Source organism: Rhinatrema bivittatum, chromosome 1 (genome assembly GCF_901001135.1).
Source record: "Rhinatrema bivittatum chromosome 1, aRhiBiv1.1, whole genome shotgun sequence".
NCBI lineage: Eukaryota > Metazoa > Chordata > Amphibia > Gymnophiona > Rhinatrematidae > Rhinatrema > Rhinatrema bivittatum.
The window spans coordinates 258441767-258458492 of NC_042615.1; the positions used below are offsets into that span (position 1 = coordinate 258441767).

At 45.0% G+C, this 16726-nt stretch overlaps 1 protein-coding gene across 3 annotated transcripts in view; it reads right to left on the bottom strand.

Annotated features, from left to right (window-relative positions):
* Positions 1-4567: 4567 nt before the first annotated feature.
* Positions 4568-16726, bottom strand: part of GFRA4 (GDNF family receptor alpha 4) — a 463837-nt gene continuing 451678 nt past the window's right edge. For all 3 annotated transcript variants that reach the window (XM_029594092.1, XM_029594101.1, XM_029594083.1), the window contains one exon: positions 4568-6616. In XM_029594092.1, coding sequence (XP_029449952.1) covers positions 6482-6616 — 135 coding nt within the window. In that variant the 3' untranslated portion in view covers positions 4568-6481. The remainder of the gene's footprint in view (positions 6617-16726) is intronic.

Consider the following 16726-nt stretch of genomic DNA (forward strand, 5'->3'; position numbering starts at 1 on the left):
AAACTGCAAATGCCAACTTGTTTGCTTATCAGAACCCCAAGTAGATGGCCAGATTTTTTAAATTTCTCATTCTTTTTTTTTTCTGGACATCTGAAAAATGGACTTGTGTAGACCTGAAAGTGCATATACCACAATCTTTTTAGGGAATTTTTCAAATGTTTACATGCGTAAAATTAGCACATGTGCATATAAGTAGCCTCTACTCATGTATTCCATACTCTATAAATAAAGTCGCAAATATGTATGTATTTTAACTTCTGAGTGCATGTATATGCATGTAAAAAAAAAAAAAAAAAAGGCGCTCTGGGGCATTCTGGGACGGGGCCCAGCACTTACGCACATAAGTTGCTACTTTAAAAGACACATGTGTAGATCTGGTAACTTACTTGCGTATGTTTACACCTGTTCATTATCTGGTGGAAGTGATATTAAACATCTTTATTGTATAATACTGACTGGGTGACCTGGGGGGAGTTCAGGCTGAAGAACTAGGAAAGTCTTGATGACCTGGAGAAGGACTGGGTAAACTGGTGGACTAATTTTTAAACCGGTTAATTTCCTTAACGCATGCATGTTTTAAAATTGTTCAGCTTATGTGCATTAATCGGGACTTATGCAAGTAAGTCCTAGTTTTCTTTCAGGTGTAAAATATACGCACGTATATTTTTTAAATAGGTAGGAAAAGTACAAGAGTTAAATGCATTGCTTGTCAACACTTGTAAGCATACATACATACGCACATTTTATAATACGTGCGGGTTAGAAAATACTATGGTATAACTACAAGCTGCCGTATACACGCATATATGCCACTGCGAATCGTTGTTTGAAAGTTATCCCCCGTTTGTGTAATCCCCATGTTTGTCTTGACAAGGCATCACGATCTGGCATGAATCTGATTTTCTCCAAGACCAGGATGACCACCAGTAGAACTCTCTACTTTTTATTTAATTTTATAATAGCTGTAGCCTAAAGATCTTCATCCTTCTTCCCCGGTGGAACTTTCAACAGGAAAAATTATATACGGTGTTGCAGCATGCATAATGCCAAGATTGTGTTGCTGTTCATCTGAGTGTAATTAATACAAAAGTCAGCTATCATGGTTTTTTTTTTGCTAAATTGAATGGATATTGTTTAAATACTGTAATCCAGACCTATACGTGGAGTCCACATATGGTGAACTGCTCAAATGGGTAGTATACAGGAGACATATATTTCATGAAAATGCTCCTAATGGGGAAAAAACACCATAGAACTAAAAAGCAGAGTTGCTTACCTGTAACAGGTGTTCTCCGAGGACAGCAGGATGTTAGTCCTCACACATAGGTGGCATCATCAGATGGAGCCCGATATGGAAAACTTATGTCAAAGTTTCTAGAACTTTGACTAGGCACACCGAGTATGTCCAGCATGCCCTCTACCATGTGTCCATGCGGAGTACCTCTTCAGTCTCGTAATATAGAATTACAATAAAAATAAATAGGAGAAACCCAACTCTGCGGGGTGGCAGGTGGGTTTTGTGAAGACTAATATCCTGCTGTCCTCAGAGAACACCTGTTACAGGTAAGCAAATATGCTTTCTACGAGGACAAGCAGGATGGTAGTCCTCACACATGGATGAATCCCTAGCTATAGGCTGCTCCCCAATACAAAAGGGGACCAACAGACACCTAAACTAGGTGCCAATGGGCACAAGAACACCAGTACTCTTGGTAACAGAGGGGAAGACAGCCTGAACCCAAACAACAAGCCTTAGGTTGGGAGAGTTGTGTTCTACACCTCAAACAGGTTCCAGAGGACAGACTGGCAGAACCTACAGTCGTGTCGGCCATCCCTATCCAGACAGTAATGTGATGTGAATGTGTAGAGAGAACTCCACATCACTATCTTGCAAATCTCCTCCATGGGAAGTGCTCACAAGTGGGTCACTGACACTGCCATTGCTCTGACAGAATGAGCCTTGACATGATGCAGTCCGTTAGCCAATTGGATAGTATCTGTTTGGCAATGGAAACACCGAACCTATTTTTATCAAAAGAAACAAAAAGCTGGGTGGACTGTCTATGAGCTTCTGTCCGCTCCAGGTAGAAGGCTAAGGCTCGCTTACAGCCCAAACTGTGCAGTTCTCATTCGCCTTGGTGAAATTAGGCCTGGGAAAGAAAATTGGCAGGACGATTGACTGGTTAAGATGGAAATCCATCACCACCTTAGGCAGGAACTTAGGGTGCATACCCAAGACAACCCTGTCATGATAAAACTTAGTATAAGATGAATAAGTCACTAAGGCCCAGAGCTCTCTGTCCCTGTGCGCTGACGTGATCGCCACCAAAAATATGACTTTGCAGGTCAGATATTGTTATTAATCTGCTGTTTGATGGGAGGAACAATCAGATAGGAGTTAGCAATCTGTTATTAAAGGCTCCTAAGAGGGAGGCGTCAGCAATCTTGTAGTGTCTCAGATATCGTCTTGCTAAGGAGTAGCAATCTGTAATGAATCTGATATAGTAGTGGGTGGATCCCTTGGCCGGTGGCAGATGACTACGGCCCCGGGAGGATATCCCGAGAGGGACCACCGGTTAGGCTTGAGTATGGAGACAGACAACATTAGTTCTTTTATTAAACAGGTTTTTAAAACCACCAGAGGTGGCAGTAGTGAGCTGATATGCCTGGCAGGGCTGTAGTCCCTCAGGTACTGGAACAGCGATCCAGGATGGCTAAGCTGTTGAGAAACTGTAGAAAAGTGAGTAGGTAGAGTAGGCAGAGTTCATGAACAGAACTAGATGACAAAACTCAAAAAAGGTTTCAAGGAAGCTCAGGAGCTGGAAAGGTTTAAGGAACGAGTTCCTGGTTCCAGGGAAAGCTCTGAGAGAGCGATGGTAACTCACAATTGTTTGTAGCAGCGATAACTTCCAAGCAGTAGAGAATCTTCAGAGTGTTCAGGAACATGGGCCCTCGAGGAGCTAGTACCGGGAAAAGAAAAACTGATGCTTCACGCATATCCAGCATAGCTTCAACGGCAGGGGGGAAGAAAAAAGGATTCGCACTCACAAAGCGGGGAGTAGCTGGCTTGTTTTGGCGGTTACTACCCCAAACCAAATGTGCCTGATACTTCACTTTCGATGCATATCCAGCATGGCTCTCTGCTTCAACGGCATGGGAGAAGACTGATAGATCACGCATTTCCAGCATAGCTCTCTGCTTCAACGGCAGGAGAGAAGAAAAACTGATACTTCACGCATATCCAGCATAGCTCTCTGCTTCAACGGCAGGAGAGAAGAAAAACTGATACTTCACGCATATCCAGCCTAGCTCCCTGCTTCAATGACAGGGGAGAAGAAAAACAACCAATAAGGGCTGTACAACATAGTCTGGGTAAAACAAATAAGCATGGGTGTAGCTTGCTTATTGCAGTGGTTACTACCCCTACTACCCCTAACTAATCAAGCTTGATATTTCACTTGGATGCAGCTCCATCACTGCTCTCTACGTTAATGGTGGGGGTGGAAGGGAAATAGAACCAAGAGCTAAGAGAAACAGATAAGTATGAGAAAAAAATGCGTGAAGCTTGCTGGGCAGACTGGATGGGCCGTTTGGTCTTCTTCTGCCGTCATTTCTATGTTTCTATGTTTCTATCTGTAATCTGAAAGTAAAGAAAAAGAGCGAGGCCCCCGAGGAGTGGGTACCTCTGGTAAGTCCGAGGAGGCAGAGTAGCTTGCGGGGGGGGGGGGGGGGGGGGGGGAGCGAGACACATTCCCATACACAACCCCTTGCTAACTCAGCCAGATACTGAAAATAGAGACCTTTAAATATTAGAAGCGGATGACGTCAGCTCAGGGGGACGCCCCTGAGGTTCGTGCCCTTGCTGGTACTTCAATCAGAGCACGCGCATGCCCTAGGTCTTCAGGCAACATGGTGGATCTGCAACGTTGAGCCGGTCCGGGGATGCCGGAGGGAGACAGCATGGAGACGCTGTGGCAGCCAGCCATCCATCAGACCTGGAGGGAGTCGCCACAGAGGTAAAGAGGGCGGAGTGAGGACATCGAGCAGTGACGGTCGCAACAGATACTTCAGGTCACAGATGCAGAGCGGCTAAAAAGGAGATTTTATAAGCTGAGCTAACACCACATTGAGGTCCAAAGACACAGGGGTAGGGCTTAGGGGAGGCTTCAATTGAAGCAGGCCCCACATAAAACATACAAATATAGGCTATACAGAGATGGGAGTACTATCTATCTACACTGTGGTGGCATGCTCCAGTTGTCCAGTTGGTTTCTATGCCAACATCAGATAGGTGTAGAAGGTAATCAAGCAGTTTTTGTGTGGGGCAGGAGAACAGATCTAGGGCTTTCTACTCATACCATATGGAAAACCTCCTCCACTTCAGTCCACAGGACTTTCTAGTGAAAGGCTTTCTAGAAGCCACCAGGGGAAGTGCCCTGAGAAACCATCTTGAACTTTTCTGTTTTTAGAAACTTGTTCAAGGCCCTTAGGTCTAGGATGAGATGGAGTCCTTTTGTTCCTTTGGAATCAGGAAGTACCTAGAATGGAATCCATGCCCTCTTTGCCCTGGTGGTACAGGCTCGACCACTCTGGCTGTTAGGAGGGAGGAGAAAGTACCTCCTGATGCACTACCGGCCCCCAATATGGGCACAGAAGGCAATTTGATAGGACACCCAGTAGATTCAATTGGTACCCCTGATGAACGATGGACAGAACCCATTGGTCCGAGGTTAAACTGGGCCACTGGTTCACAAAATATTACAGCCTGCCCTGAGTATGGGTGACTGGCTTATGCTTCCTGCAACAGTCAAAACCCCATCCCCAGGTTTGACTGAGGAGCCGGCTGGGGCTTGGGAGCTCTCTGCTGCTTGGAATAGCCACAGGAGCTCTGACGGTGTTGACGGGAATGAGGAGAGCTGATCCCTCTTGTTAAATCCAACTTCCCTTCGGGGTCATCTGAGCGCACAAGTGGCAACCCCAGATGTCATACAATGCTCCCAGGCAGAGGATACATATCTCATGAGGATCAGTAATATACATGGTCCTTGGGCACGAGGGATATTGGCAAAAAACGAATGTGGCTATGATGGGGCGAAACAAAAGGGCCGAAAGTCGAACCATGGCAGCCAGGCGTCGATGGCTGGTGGGTACTGAGGCACCAATACCACTAGGGGAATTGACCGTGAATGGAAACTTACCCAAAACACCAAAAACCCTGACTGGGGACACTACGGGAAAGCACTGAGAGGGACCTGGCAATGGATTGAAGAGAAAAACAAAACTTTTCCACAAGACTAAAAGCTAAGTTTTGAGCTCAATCAAACTGTGAAGCTCACAGCACCACAAAAAAAAAAAGAAACTGAAGAGGGACCCCTCATGGACCCATGTTATAGTGCATGCTGGGAATGCTCAGTGTGCCTAGTCAAAGTTCTAGAAACTTTGACACAAATTTTCCAAATCGGGATCCATCTGATTATGTCACCCATGTATGAGGTCTACCATCTTGTTTGTCCTCGGAGAAATGGTGCATCACATCAACACTATTATGACCTCTTGTGATTCACCACGGATAGTGTTACAGAGTTTAAGCAATGCATTAACCCTGCATAATAAACAGAGCAAGTTATGCACGATAATGACAACATATTGCATGATAATCAATTAGATACCATGGGAGCTATAGGGATATAACCTCCTAGGATTAATGAGAAAAGAATAGGTGCCATCACTCTAACATGTTTTATGTAAGCCCTTCAGTCATTGAATTTCACACATTTCTTCTGAGAACATTTAACACTGGCTCCATACAGAAAGAAGTTGATTTTTGTGAATGGAGACATACTATAATATATCATATACATTAAGCTTTTTTGAAACGTAGAAAAAAAAGTCTCAGATAATACAAACAGTCACCTTGGATCCCATTGTCAGAGAAGTGTTTTGTTTTCCAAGATACTCTACCGTATAATAAGTTTGTAAGATGATGAAACTGATAGATTTGTGTCCAAATGTTGCAGTTTTACTTGTTCTACCAAAGCTTATTTCAGTCTGCATATGTTTATCTAAGAATGTTCTGGGAGTGGTTCCGATTTCATCTTCTGGAAAGTGAATCCTTCGTTTAGCCTCCAGACTGTCTTTTTCCATTTGCTTCAAAGGGACCGTGGCATGTCAGCGCACCAGGCTGCATCATTCTCCCATGTTCAATGCCATTCAGTCAAGCAGCAGCCACGGGGCTCTGTCTAAGGACATTGACAATCAATCACGTTGGAGGAAAAAGTCCAATTGTATGATTGCAAAACTTACAGACAGGAAAAAAAAAAAAAGATGTCAAGGTTACACTGAACAAGCTTTTTCAAACAACTTTAAAAACTGGGCAAGAGACTTTGTTTCCTCTTACCCCACTCAAAACAGTTGTCACTTTGAAAAATCTGTAAAAAGGGAGAAAAAGGAAAAAGAAGGATTTTGCTGAGGTTGCTTCATTTCACACAAGGACCAGACCTGATGCAAGGAGAAGTAAACAGCTCCAGGTTGCAGCTGACCACTGGCTGCAGCAGGAACTGGAGGCTTCTGATTCCAAAGGATTAGACCTTCCTAAGAGGTTTTCCTCCTCGGTGCCCTGAAAACAGAGATGCACACATCATTGTAAGAAAAAGCCCAGAACTCATACAAGAATCGGAATAAGCTGTCTTTAGACATGTTCAGCTCCCACCCTACAGTCAACATAAATATTATTTTCTCTAGGGAATGATGGCCGTCGGTGTGGCTGTAACTAGAGATGAGTGAGGGGGGCAGTAGCCGACAGCACAAAGCCCCCTGGGAAGTACAAAAATAACTAAAATGCAAGCATGAGCTGGCTGCTGAGGAAAAAAAACTAGGAAGAGCGCCACTGTCCCACCTTTTATAGTGTAGGTGGTGATGGGAGAAAGAGGCAGAGTTCAAGATGAGAGTGGGAGGACGTAAATCAGATTGCCTACCCTGGGCACCAAAATTGCTAATTATGGCTCTGTCTTTTGGCAAGCAATGCTAAAAGCATTCTTTGACAAGAAATGTTAACATGGATAACCAAAATGTCAGCTGGAGTAAAATAAATATATTTTCCTACTACCGTTAAACGCTCATTACTCTTTGGTTCTATGTCTACATGCTGTCTATATGCTGTTAAACGTTCATTACTCAATGGTTTTTCTGTTTTATATGCTGGCTATCAACCACCTCTACCTTTGTTTTTTTCTTGACCATCCTTCTTGTTTGATGTTAAACCCTGTTTGAAATTACCCTGTTTGATGTATTTCTAACCTTTGGTTCTATGTAAACCGATGCGATATGTCTTTTCATGAACGTCGGTATAGAAAAGCTTTAAATAAATAAATAAATAAATAAATAAATATTTTTAAATCTATAATGTTCTTGTTCTCATGCTTTAGAACCTCTTTCTTCCTTATCTGGTGAGTTTGCCTTGCTGGATCTTATTAGAGAGTTGGTACTCCTTAAGATTTTTTAATATTAGTCATGCAGGGGATAATATTTAGTTACTGGCCAGATTGCAAAGTTAGCAGGATAAACTTATTTGGCTAATTTTGGAGGGATACTTAGTGGTGCAGCCAGCTATCCTAACGATAGCCAGATAACTTTATCCAGCTAAGTTTAGGCCTACTCTTTGCACAACCAGAGTTAGCAGGATAAGTTATCTGACTAAGGCCTGGATTCTCTAAGGTCGCAGACCTTAGAGAATCCGGCGGTAATGGGGGGGCGAAGCGGGGGGCAGTCCTGTGATAGCTGGCAGCGATTGCACCTCCACGTGCGATTGCTGCTGGTTTTCGTGCCAAATAACTACACCATAAAAGGTGTAGTTATTCAGCGCGAAACTGGAGGTGATAAGGAATCTTACCTTTCACCGCCAGCGATATGTCCGCAGCATTGGCCCCGGTGCCGCCCTGATTCCTCCTCTTCTGGGGTCGACTCCGCCCCGACTCTGCTCCGAGCTAGCTAAAGCACGTGAAAAGTCCCTTTTCGCGTGCGATAGCATTAGAGAATGACCCCCCTAAATGTGAATACTGGAGATAGCCGGATAACTTAACTCCAACCGGAATGCCCCTATTTAATCCAGCTAAATTTTAGATGTATAATGAATGAGGTATATTTTATTTTATTTTGTATTATTTTTAATCTTTAATTTTATTTTTGTTTTTATTTATTTTAATTTTATTATACTTGCACTTTTTCAATGTTTGTTTTACAATTAATGTATTTATTTATTTATTTAATTGATTCTTTATTTTACTTTTTCCAAACTTCAACAATGCAATGACAATGATTTTATATAGCTGATGTTATATAAAATCTATCTGATGTCATATTATTTATTTTCTATTTTGTAAATAGCTATGATTGAATACAGAACAATTATATATAAATAAATTAAATAAATAAATCTGTCTTATAATTTAATTGGATGAATGCCCCACATTTTGAAAACAGTCGGCATTTAGCCAAATAACTTCTGAGTTATCTGGTTAAATGCTTTTGTATAATGAGCTTGCAGATTCTAATTTTTGCAGTGATTTGCATGGGGAAAAAGTGTTTTACCTGCATAAATCAACTGTCTGAATACATACCTCCCTCTCTACATGTGTGCTTTCAGTTGCATACAGAGGAAGTGTTCCCAGGGTTGTGTTCAGGTTGGGGAAGGAAGAATTTGCATGTAGATAGCATTTTGAAATCTACATGAGCACTTTCTCCAGCAAACCTTTACGCACAAGGAAAGCAAGAATGACTGCATGTACTTTGTACCTGTGGCATTGTTGACAGAAAAGGTACAGACATACCGACATACTTTCTCTTTAAATCATGGAGCAAAGCCTGCCTAGGAAAAGTAGTACATATATGGTCTTTTTCTCAATGCAGACCATTTGAAAATCACCCCATGAAAAACAATTGGAACTCCCATTCAGATTTAGCATTGCTGACTCACACCAATCTTGTAGTTCTCAAGACAGAGACACACCGCACATTGTACAGCACTGTATACATCGCTGGTGACATGAAGCACTTTTAGTAGACATAAGATTAGAATCTATATCTCAGATGTTTATGGTTCTATACGCTAAGCACTCCACCACTGATTCTCAACCCAGTCCTTGGGGCATATCTTGGTTTTCAGGATATCCACACTAAATATGCATGAGATAGCTTTGCATATAATAGAGGCAGTGCATGCAAATCTCTCTCATACATATTCATTGTACATACCCTGAAAACCTGAGTGGCTGGGGGTGTCCCTGTAGTGTGGCCCCCTGAAGAGATTTTGTGATGAATACCTGTAAAAGGTGCATCCCTAAACAGTAAAGCACAGAGGAACAATAAATAGGCAAGCCACAGTATAAGTCATTATTATTATTAAGTAATGTATTGCATTTTCTTAGTATTAATTGTAGTATTTGCAAGACAAAGACAATATGAACCAGAAATTTCTAGAAACAGCTAGTAAAAAGCTTGTTAGCACTCAATGTATTGAAAAGTGGAATAAAATTCAGGGATATGGGATGGGGTGGGCATCTAATATGTAAATGTGTAAAATGAGCTCAAAGCTCATTTTACACATTTACACATTACACATCTTTACATTTACACATCTTTACACATTTACATATAAACAAATTTGCATTAACCTCTTGTACAAATGTTATTCACTATTAACCACTTAAAAAATGTTAGGCTTATTAAATAACTCGTTTTAATTGGTGTGTGGATTACAGGTGTCAAACGATTTAACCCCATACATTAACAAGTGATTCCAGAGAGGCTGCTCCTGCTCATCTTGCATGGTAAACCTGTAGCAACTCTCCATAAGATCTTATTTGTTTTTGGAATAAAAAACTTTTCTCTTCTAGCTGTTCGGTATTACAGGTTTCTTAGGCCTGGATTTTCTAAAATCGCAGGCCTTAGTGGGGAGGCGAAGTGGGGCGGGCCTGCGAAAACCGGCAGCGATTGCACCACCGCGGTGCAATTCCTGCGGCTTTCGCAAACCAATAGCGCCACCGTGAAACGTGATGCTATTGGGCGCGTTACTGGCGGCGATAAGGGGCCTTACCTTTTCGCCGTCAGCGATGTCTTCGCCGCGTCCGTCCCGGTGCCGCCCTGACTCCTCCCCTTCCGGTGCCGACTCCGCCGCGATCTAGCTTTCGCACGCGAAAAGGGACATTTCGCGTGCGAAAGCTATAGAAAATAACCCCTTTAGTTTCTTTAATAGCCCACATTACCCTGAGGACTAGGATGACTATTTAATATTTGGGTACTTGCCAGCTGCTTGTGACTTGGATTGGCCTCTGTTGGAAACAGGATGCTGGGCTTGATGGACCCTTGGTCTGACCCAGTATGGCAATTTCTTATGTTCTAGGTTGAGAAGCACTACATTAGATTATACTATGCTACATGGCCTGCCTGTCATAGCGGAGAAGCAAGGAGAGATATTTCAGTTTCAAGGTAAAGGATTAAGCTGTCGCAGTGGGAGAAAGTATCATCTATGTAATGATGCTATGGCTTGTTTTCTTACTTTCCTTTTCCCACAATGAAACAAAGCATGATTCCAACCATTTATATAAATCAAATAAATACCATAAGTTTCTTTATGGGGGAACTGGGATTTGGTGTTTGCATTTTTCTTATTTTCAAAATTAAAATATCTAATCTAATTTTAGCTTCTATACCACATCCCTGGTTCATCAAAATATGATTTTACAGATTACATGAGAAAGGGAGCTATTTTCAAGTATGCTTAGATTTTATCTAAATATATGTTTGGGTAATGCTCCTAATAAAGGGGCTGAGTGCAATGTAAAACCCGCAGTTGCAATAAAAGGATTAGAGCCTCGACAACGCGTGTCCAACGCGGAGTGAAACTAATAGCGCTCATCACATGCAAATGCACGTGAATGAGGCATTAGGCATTCACTCCGCATGCAAAAAAAAAAATGTGCCTCTAAGACGCACATTTTTGCGCTCAGAAATTAACGCCTGCCTGGAACCGGCGTTAATTGCTGTTCGCTCCTAAAAGTAGTACAGAAAAGCAGAAAAAAAATGTTTTTCTGTACAGCCTCCTACTTAATATTGTTGAGATATTAAGTAGGAAGAAGAAATCTTTCAAAAAACAATTAAAAAAAAAAGTTAAAAAAAACCAAAACAAAAAAGCGCTGGCAGTCGGGTGCAGGAAACGGAGGCCTGAACCCCCTGGCTATGCGCCGTTTAGGAAAACAGACGCTGATAAATTCGGCATCTGTTTTCTTAACCAGCGGAAGGCCGACGCTCAGAGGCTCCCGTTATCAAGGAGGCGCTAGGGGCGCGAGCAGGTATCTATGGGCGCGCGTCGGAGTTTGCGTCAGTGGGGAGGGAGGGGGTGAGGGGGAAGGAGGAAGGGAGGGAGGGATGGGTTGAGGGAGAGGAGGGTGTATGGCCATATGGGCAAGGCAAATGAATGCCCAACGTTGAAGGAGCAGCAAAACTGGTGTGAGAGAAGGACCTCGCGTACAGTCACCATCATGGAGGAAGACTACACCGTGTACAGCTATGCATACATAAACAAATATAGAAAGGCAGCAGAATAGCAGAACCCCACGCTGTCTACTCATGTCTGAACAGCTGGGGGCAGCAGGGAGGTAGCTATGATGCAGCACGGCCTCCCAAGTTTGTATAACAAGGGAAAAATAGGTATTTTGGTCATATAGGTTAGGTACAGATGTGAAGAGCTTACCACATACCACAAATTAAGCTGCCTTCTGGATGGGTGATGATCTGCAGAGGCCAGACAGTGCCAATACAAAGAAGTGTACTACTACCTACCCTTGATGTCCACACTTACCTAGGCAGGTGAAAAGCAGAGGAGAAACGCAGGAAAATTCAAGGATTGCAGGTAGGCCCTTGAAAGACACGCGCCAGCTACACAGAAGAACCTACTTTTCACACACGCTCTGCAGCCCAAAACTAAAACATGCCACCTTTCAGTAGGTGACTCTCCATTCTTACCTACACAGTTCAATTAGCTTCCTCTATCAGCAGCATTCAACACACCAGTATGTGGACATAGGTCTGAACATAGCAGGAGCTTGATTGCAGGGTCACACAGAGTGTCAGCTCAATCCAGGCTAGGTGCTAATCAACACCCTTCCCACATCCAGCAACCAAATCAACCCCTCTCCATGGCTTTAAACTGCAGGGCTAACTGATAAACTCTGCTAGGTGAATTGTCCTAATTACCCGGAAGTGAAACAGGATACACATGTGGGCAATCAAACCTAATTGCAGTAAGCAGGCACATCTAAATTGATGGTACCAGGTGCCGCGCGCATCTCCAAAAATACACGAGGAGTGGCGCGCACAACTCCATTGAAATCGATAGGCGGCGCGCGTATGTCCACTTGTGCGCGCAAATCACACATCAATTTTCCGGGGTGGCGCGTGTAATTGGCAATCGCGTAAATGCGAGCCACCTGTGCGCCCAAATTAACGCGGTGGTGGGGTGGACGCACGTAAATTAGGCTGCCTATTAAGGGAGGGCGCCTCCACTCGAGGGCCACCTTCACCATGTCTCATGCACGTGCAGTTCTGATTCGGAAGCCGAACCTCTTGCCAGCGGAGGTTGATATGCTTGTGGAGCATGTCATGCAGCACCAGGATCTGTTGTATGGTCCACAGTCTCGTACGGTGGGTTCATATAGGAAGGAGCAGATCTGGAGACGAATCAAGCACGCCGTCAACTCCGTGTTCCACCACAGTCGGAGTATTGCTGAACTCATGCACAAGTGGAGGGACTTGAGGAGACTGGTGAAGCGCAAGCAGGCCAGGCGCCTTGCAGAGGGAGAACGGAGCCACATCACCTTCTCATCCTCTGAGCAGCTGATACTGGGTACCATCTCTGAGGCAGCTGTGGGTGGAGTTGGCCAGCTTGACACCATGCACCGTGTAGGGCAGGAAGGTAAGCAGAACTACAACTGTTTCTACCCCCCCTGTAATCCTATCCATGTAGCTCCTCATATTATAGCAGCATATGTCTTTATGTATCTTCTCTACTACCTGTGCTGATGTACTGCTTGAGACCTAACATACCTTACTTCTCTGACTATATGTAAGAACAGATTACTGTTAACCTGTATAACCAACACAGCGGCCATGGTATGTAGAGCAGTCAGTATCCAGGTTTCCAGGCAGGGCTGCTTTACAGATGTATGTACCAAGCCAGCACAGAGGGTTGCAGTGCTCCAGCTTAGGTAACAGACTAGCAGTACAGCGTGCACTGCTCTTGTAGGTGTGTGTAAGGCAAGGCTTTATATATGTGGTCATACAGCAGGCCAAATAAGGCATTATAGTATAGGGACTGTCTTACAATCTCTTGGGGATGTTATTTCTTAGGGGCAAGGTAGGCTGTCTGAGTATCTGCTGGTCCACATGGGACAGCAGCGACACAATGCTAGCTTTCCACACTGTCTGCAATGACAGTGTCCAGTTTTTGTAAGGGGACTGATGAGAGGAATAAGAACAATTTGTCCCTTACAGTTGGTAGTGTCACCTGCTCATTATTCCACCTTGCTAAGGAGTGCTTTGCTCTCCCCCCTTCCCCCATGCTCCCCTTAAGCCCCTTCCCCTATGATTTCCCTTCCCCCTTCCTCTACCAGGCATGCCCAATTCACTGGGTCCATAGCATGTTGCACTGGTCATGTGTCCCTGCAATGCAGACAACATTGGGGCTTTATAAGGTTTTTGGTTAAGATGCTGTTCCTACGACATGGCCTTTGGTCCTAATTCGGCCTGGTAACTGACCACATTCCATGCAGCACACTGACAACCCTCTATGTGTCCAGAAGGTGTTGTTGGGCAAGTGCTGGATGGTGTGGATGAAGGCCTCACATGATACCCCCAGGAGTGTAAAGCAGGATGCGGGCCTACTTAGAATGCAGAGTTCTATGTCACTACCACTGGATTAGTAGTCTGGTCAGCTACTGTATCGTGTATCACATATGGAGCCAACTACATAACACCCCTATTGCCAGTGGGCTAATGTCTATATGCTATTTTTTAGGGGAGCCAGATGATGAGCAACCTGGACCTGCACCTAGATGACCCCAAAGGCTCTAACAGCGTCTGTGGGTGATCAATGACTTGTCATAAGAGGAGGAAGTGGGAGCCTATGAACACATGGAACAGCCTGCAGAAGAGGAGCATCAGGGGAGAGGAGCCGGAAGACCCACTGCCTGAACTGCTATGTAATTGGCGGCAGGACAGCAGTGCGTCAGACCAGCCCAAACCCGACCTGGATGCCAGTCAGGCTGAGAGACTGTTGTTACAGCAGGGCGCCGGCCTCTTGGACACTATCTCTGGCCTGCCTGATGTGGTGTGGCAGGAAGCGAGTTCCCTCCGTGATACCATCAGGGAGGAGTCACAAGTCCTCCGTGATACCATCAGGGAGGAGTCTCAGGGGATTCAGGCGTGCTTCCGAGACCTTTGCCGGGCTACTGAGGAACAAACTGAGGTGTGGAGGGTGATGCTGCAGCAGTTGCCTCCTGTGCAGCCGCAGCCACCAGTGGCTCCATGGGCTTTCATGGGGCCCTGGATGCATTACCCTCTACCTTATGGGCCTCCATACCCATGGATGGCACCTGCTCATGCGGAGGAGCCTGGTGTGGTACCGCCACCTGCGCCTCAGCCTGTTCCAGGCTATCTGTGGATGGCACCACCCCCCCTGCCTGCCCCTCCTGTGCTGCTTCCCCCACCACCACCAGAACCGCTGTTGCCCCTGGCTGTACCTTCCTGCAGCCATGTCCTGGAACTGCCCCAACCTCCTCTGCCCTCTGAAGGTAGCATGAGCAAGGGGAGGAGTCCATTGCGCCGGAGCGCCCGGTTGGGGCAGTTCAAGCTTCCTGACGGCTGAAAGAGAGTACGGCCAAGGAAGTGAACTGTTGCTATATTTATTTCTGTTATTATTTTTCACTTTTCTTTTATTTGCACTTTTTGTGACACACTTGTAAATAAATGCACTATCACCTATTGAAATGGCTTTCTATGAGAGTGTTCCTTTCTCGTATCGCCCGCTTTGACTCAGGCGATGGATTTCTGCCAATTCCTCCAGAGTCAGCTGCACGGCCTCCTCCTCCTCATTCTCTTTAGGGGCCTCCTCTGGTACAGGGATGTGTCTGTTCAGTGCAAGATTATATAGCATACAGCAGGCTAGGAAGATCTCACACACTTTGGGGGGGGGGGGGGAGGGAGTACAAAAGGCATCCTCCAGATCTTTCCAGACAGCGGAAGCGGGATTTCAGGATGCCAAATGTTCTCTCTATTTCAGCCCTGGTCCTATGGTGTGCCCTGTTGTAGCGAGTCTCAGCTGCAGTGTTTGGGGTGGCCATGGGAATCATGAGAGAGGTTTTCAGTGGATAGCCTCTGTCACCTATAGCATAAGAGAGAACATCAAGGTAACATTCCTTCTCTGCTTCATTGGGGTACAGATCACAGGGCTTACAAACAGGATGCCTACCGTGGCACCCTAAATATAAGGGTTCTACTAATATAGGTGGGGGGCTCATGTGAGCAGTTGATTAGTGTACTACCTAGGAGCCATCCCCCAGTGATGTGTTGCAGCTGGAAGTGTTGATAAGATTCTCGATTGAGAAAGAATGTAGGCGTTGTGAGTGGATCCAGGAAAGCGGGGCACCACATTGGTGATGATGCCCTTGGCGTTGCACACCACTTGCATGTTTAGTGAGTGGAATCCCTTGCGATTGCGGTAGATGGCCTCATCTCCTCCTGGTGCCCTTAGGGCCACGTGAGTGCAATCAATAGCTCCCAAGACTGAGGGGAAGCGTGCAATTTGGTAAAAGTCTCTCATTATTTCTTTCTTTTCCTCTCTTCTGAAGGGGAAGGAGATAAAGTGGTGTGTTTTTCTGAGCAAGGCAGCCAGGAACTGCTCCAGACACCTTGATGTGGCAGACTGACTGATTCCGGAAGTCATGCCAAGCAGTGTTTGGAAGCTGCCAGTAGCCAAAAAAAGCCAGGGCGGTAGTCACCTTGATGTGTACGGGCAAGGCATGGCCCCTTTGGGTGATAGGTTGCAGCTCAGCCTCTAACATTTGGCAGAGGTACAGTATGGTCTCCTTATTAAATCTGAAACGGTGCATTACGTCCTCTTCAGACAGATCCAGAAATTGTGTGTGAGCCCTGTAAACTCTATGTAAAGGGTACCGCCTCTGTCTCAGCATTCTTCTCCTCCTCCTCTCTCTTTCTCTTCTGAGCTCTATAGAGCGCAGGACCCATATCGCTATTATAAGCATGAGTAGAAACAGGAATAACCAAAGAATAGCTGTTAAGTTAGGAGCTCCTGAGGCAGTCTGCTACCATTATACACACATCAACAGTGCCTAGGGAAATCGTTTGCAGTTTCCCAGTTATCACCAGTTAGCCCCCCACAACCTCTTCCTTCCACCTTCTGCCTTTCTCCAGAATGACATACGAGGAGAGATTGAAGAATCTAAATATGTACTCCCTGGAGGAAAGGAGGAGCAGGGGTGATATGATTCAGACTTTCAGATACTTGAAAAACTTTAATGATCCAAAGACGACAAACCTTTTCCGTCAGAAAAAAATCAGCAGAACCAGAGGTCACGAGCTGAGGCTCCAGGGAGGAAGACTAAGAACCAATGTCAGGAAGTATTTCTTCACGGAAAGGGTGGTGGATGCCTGGAAT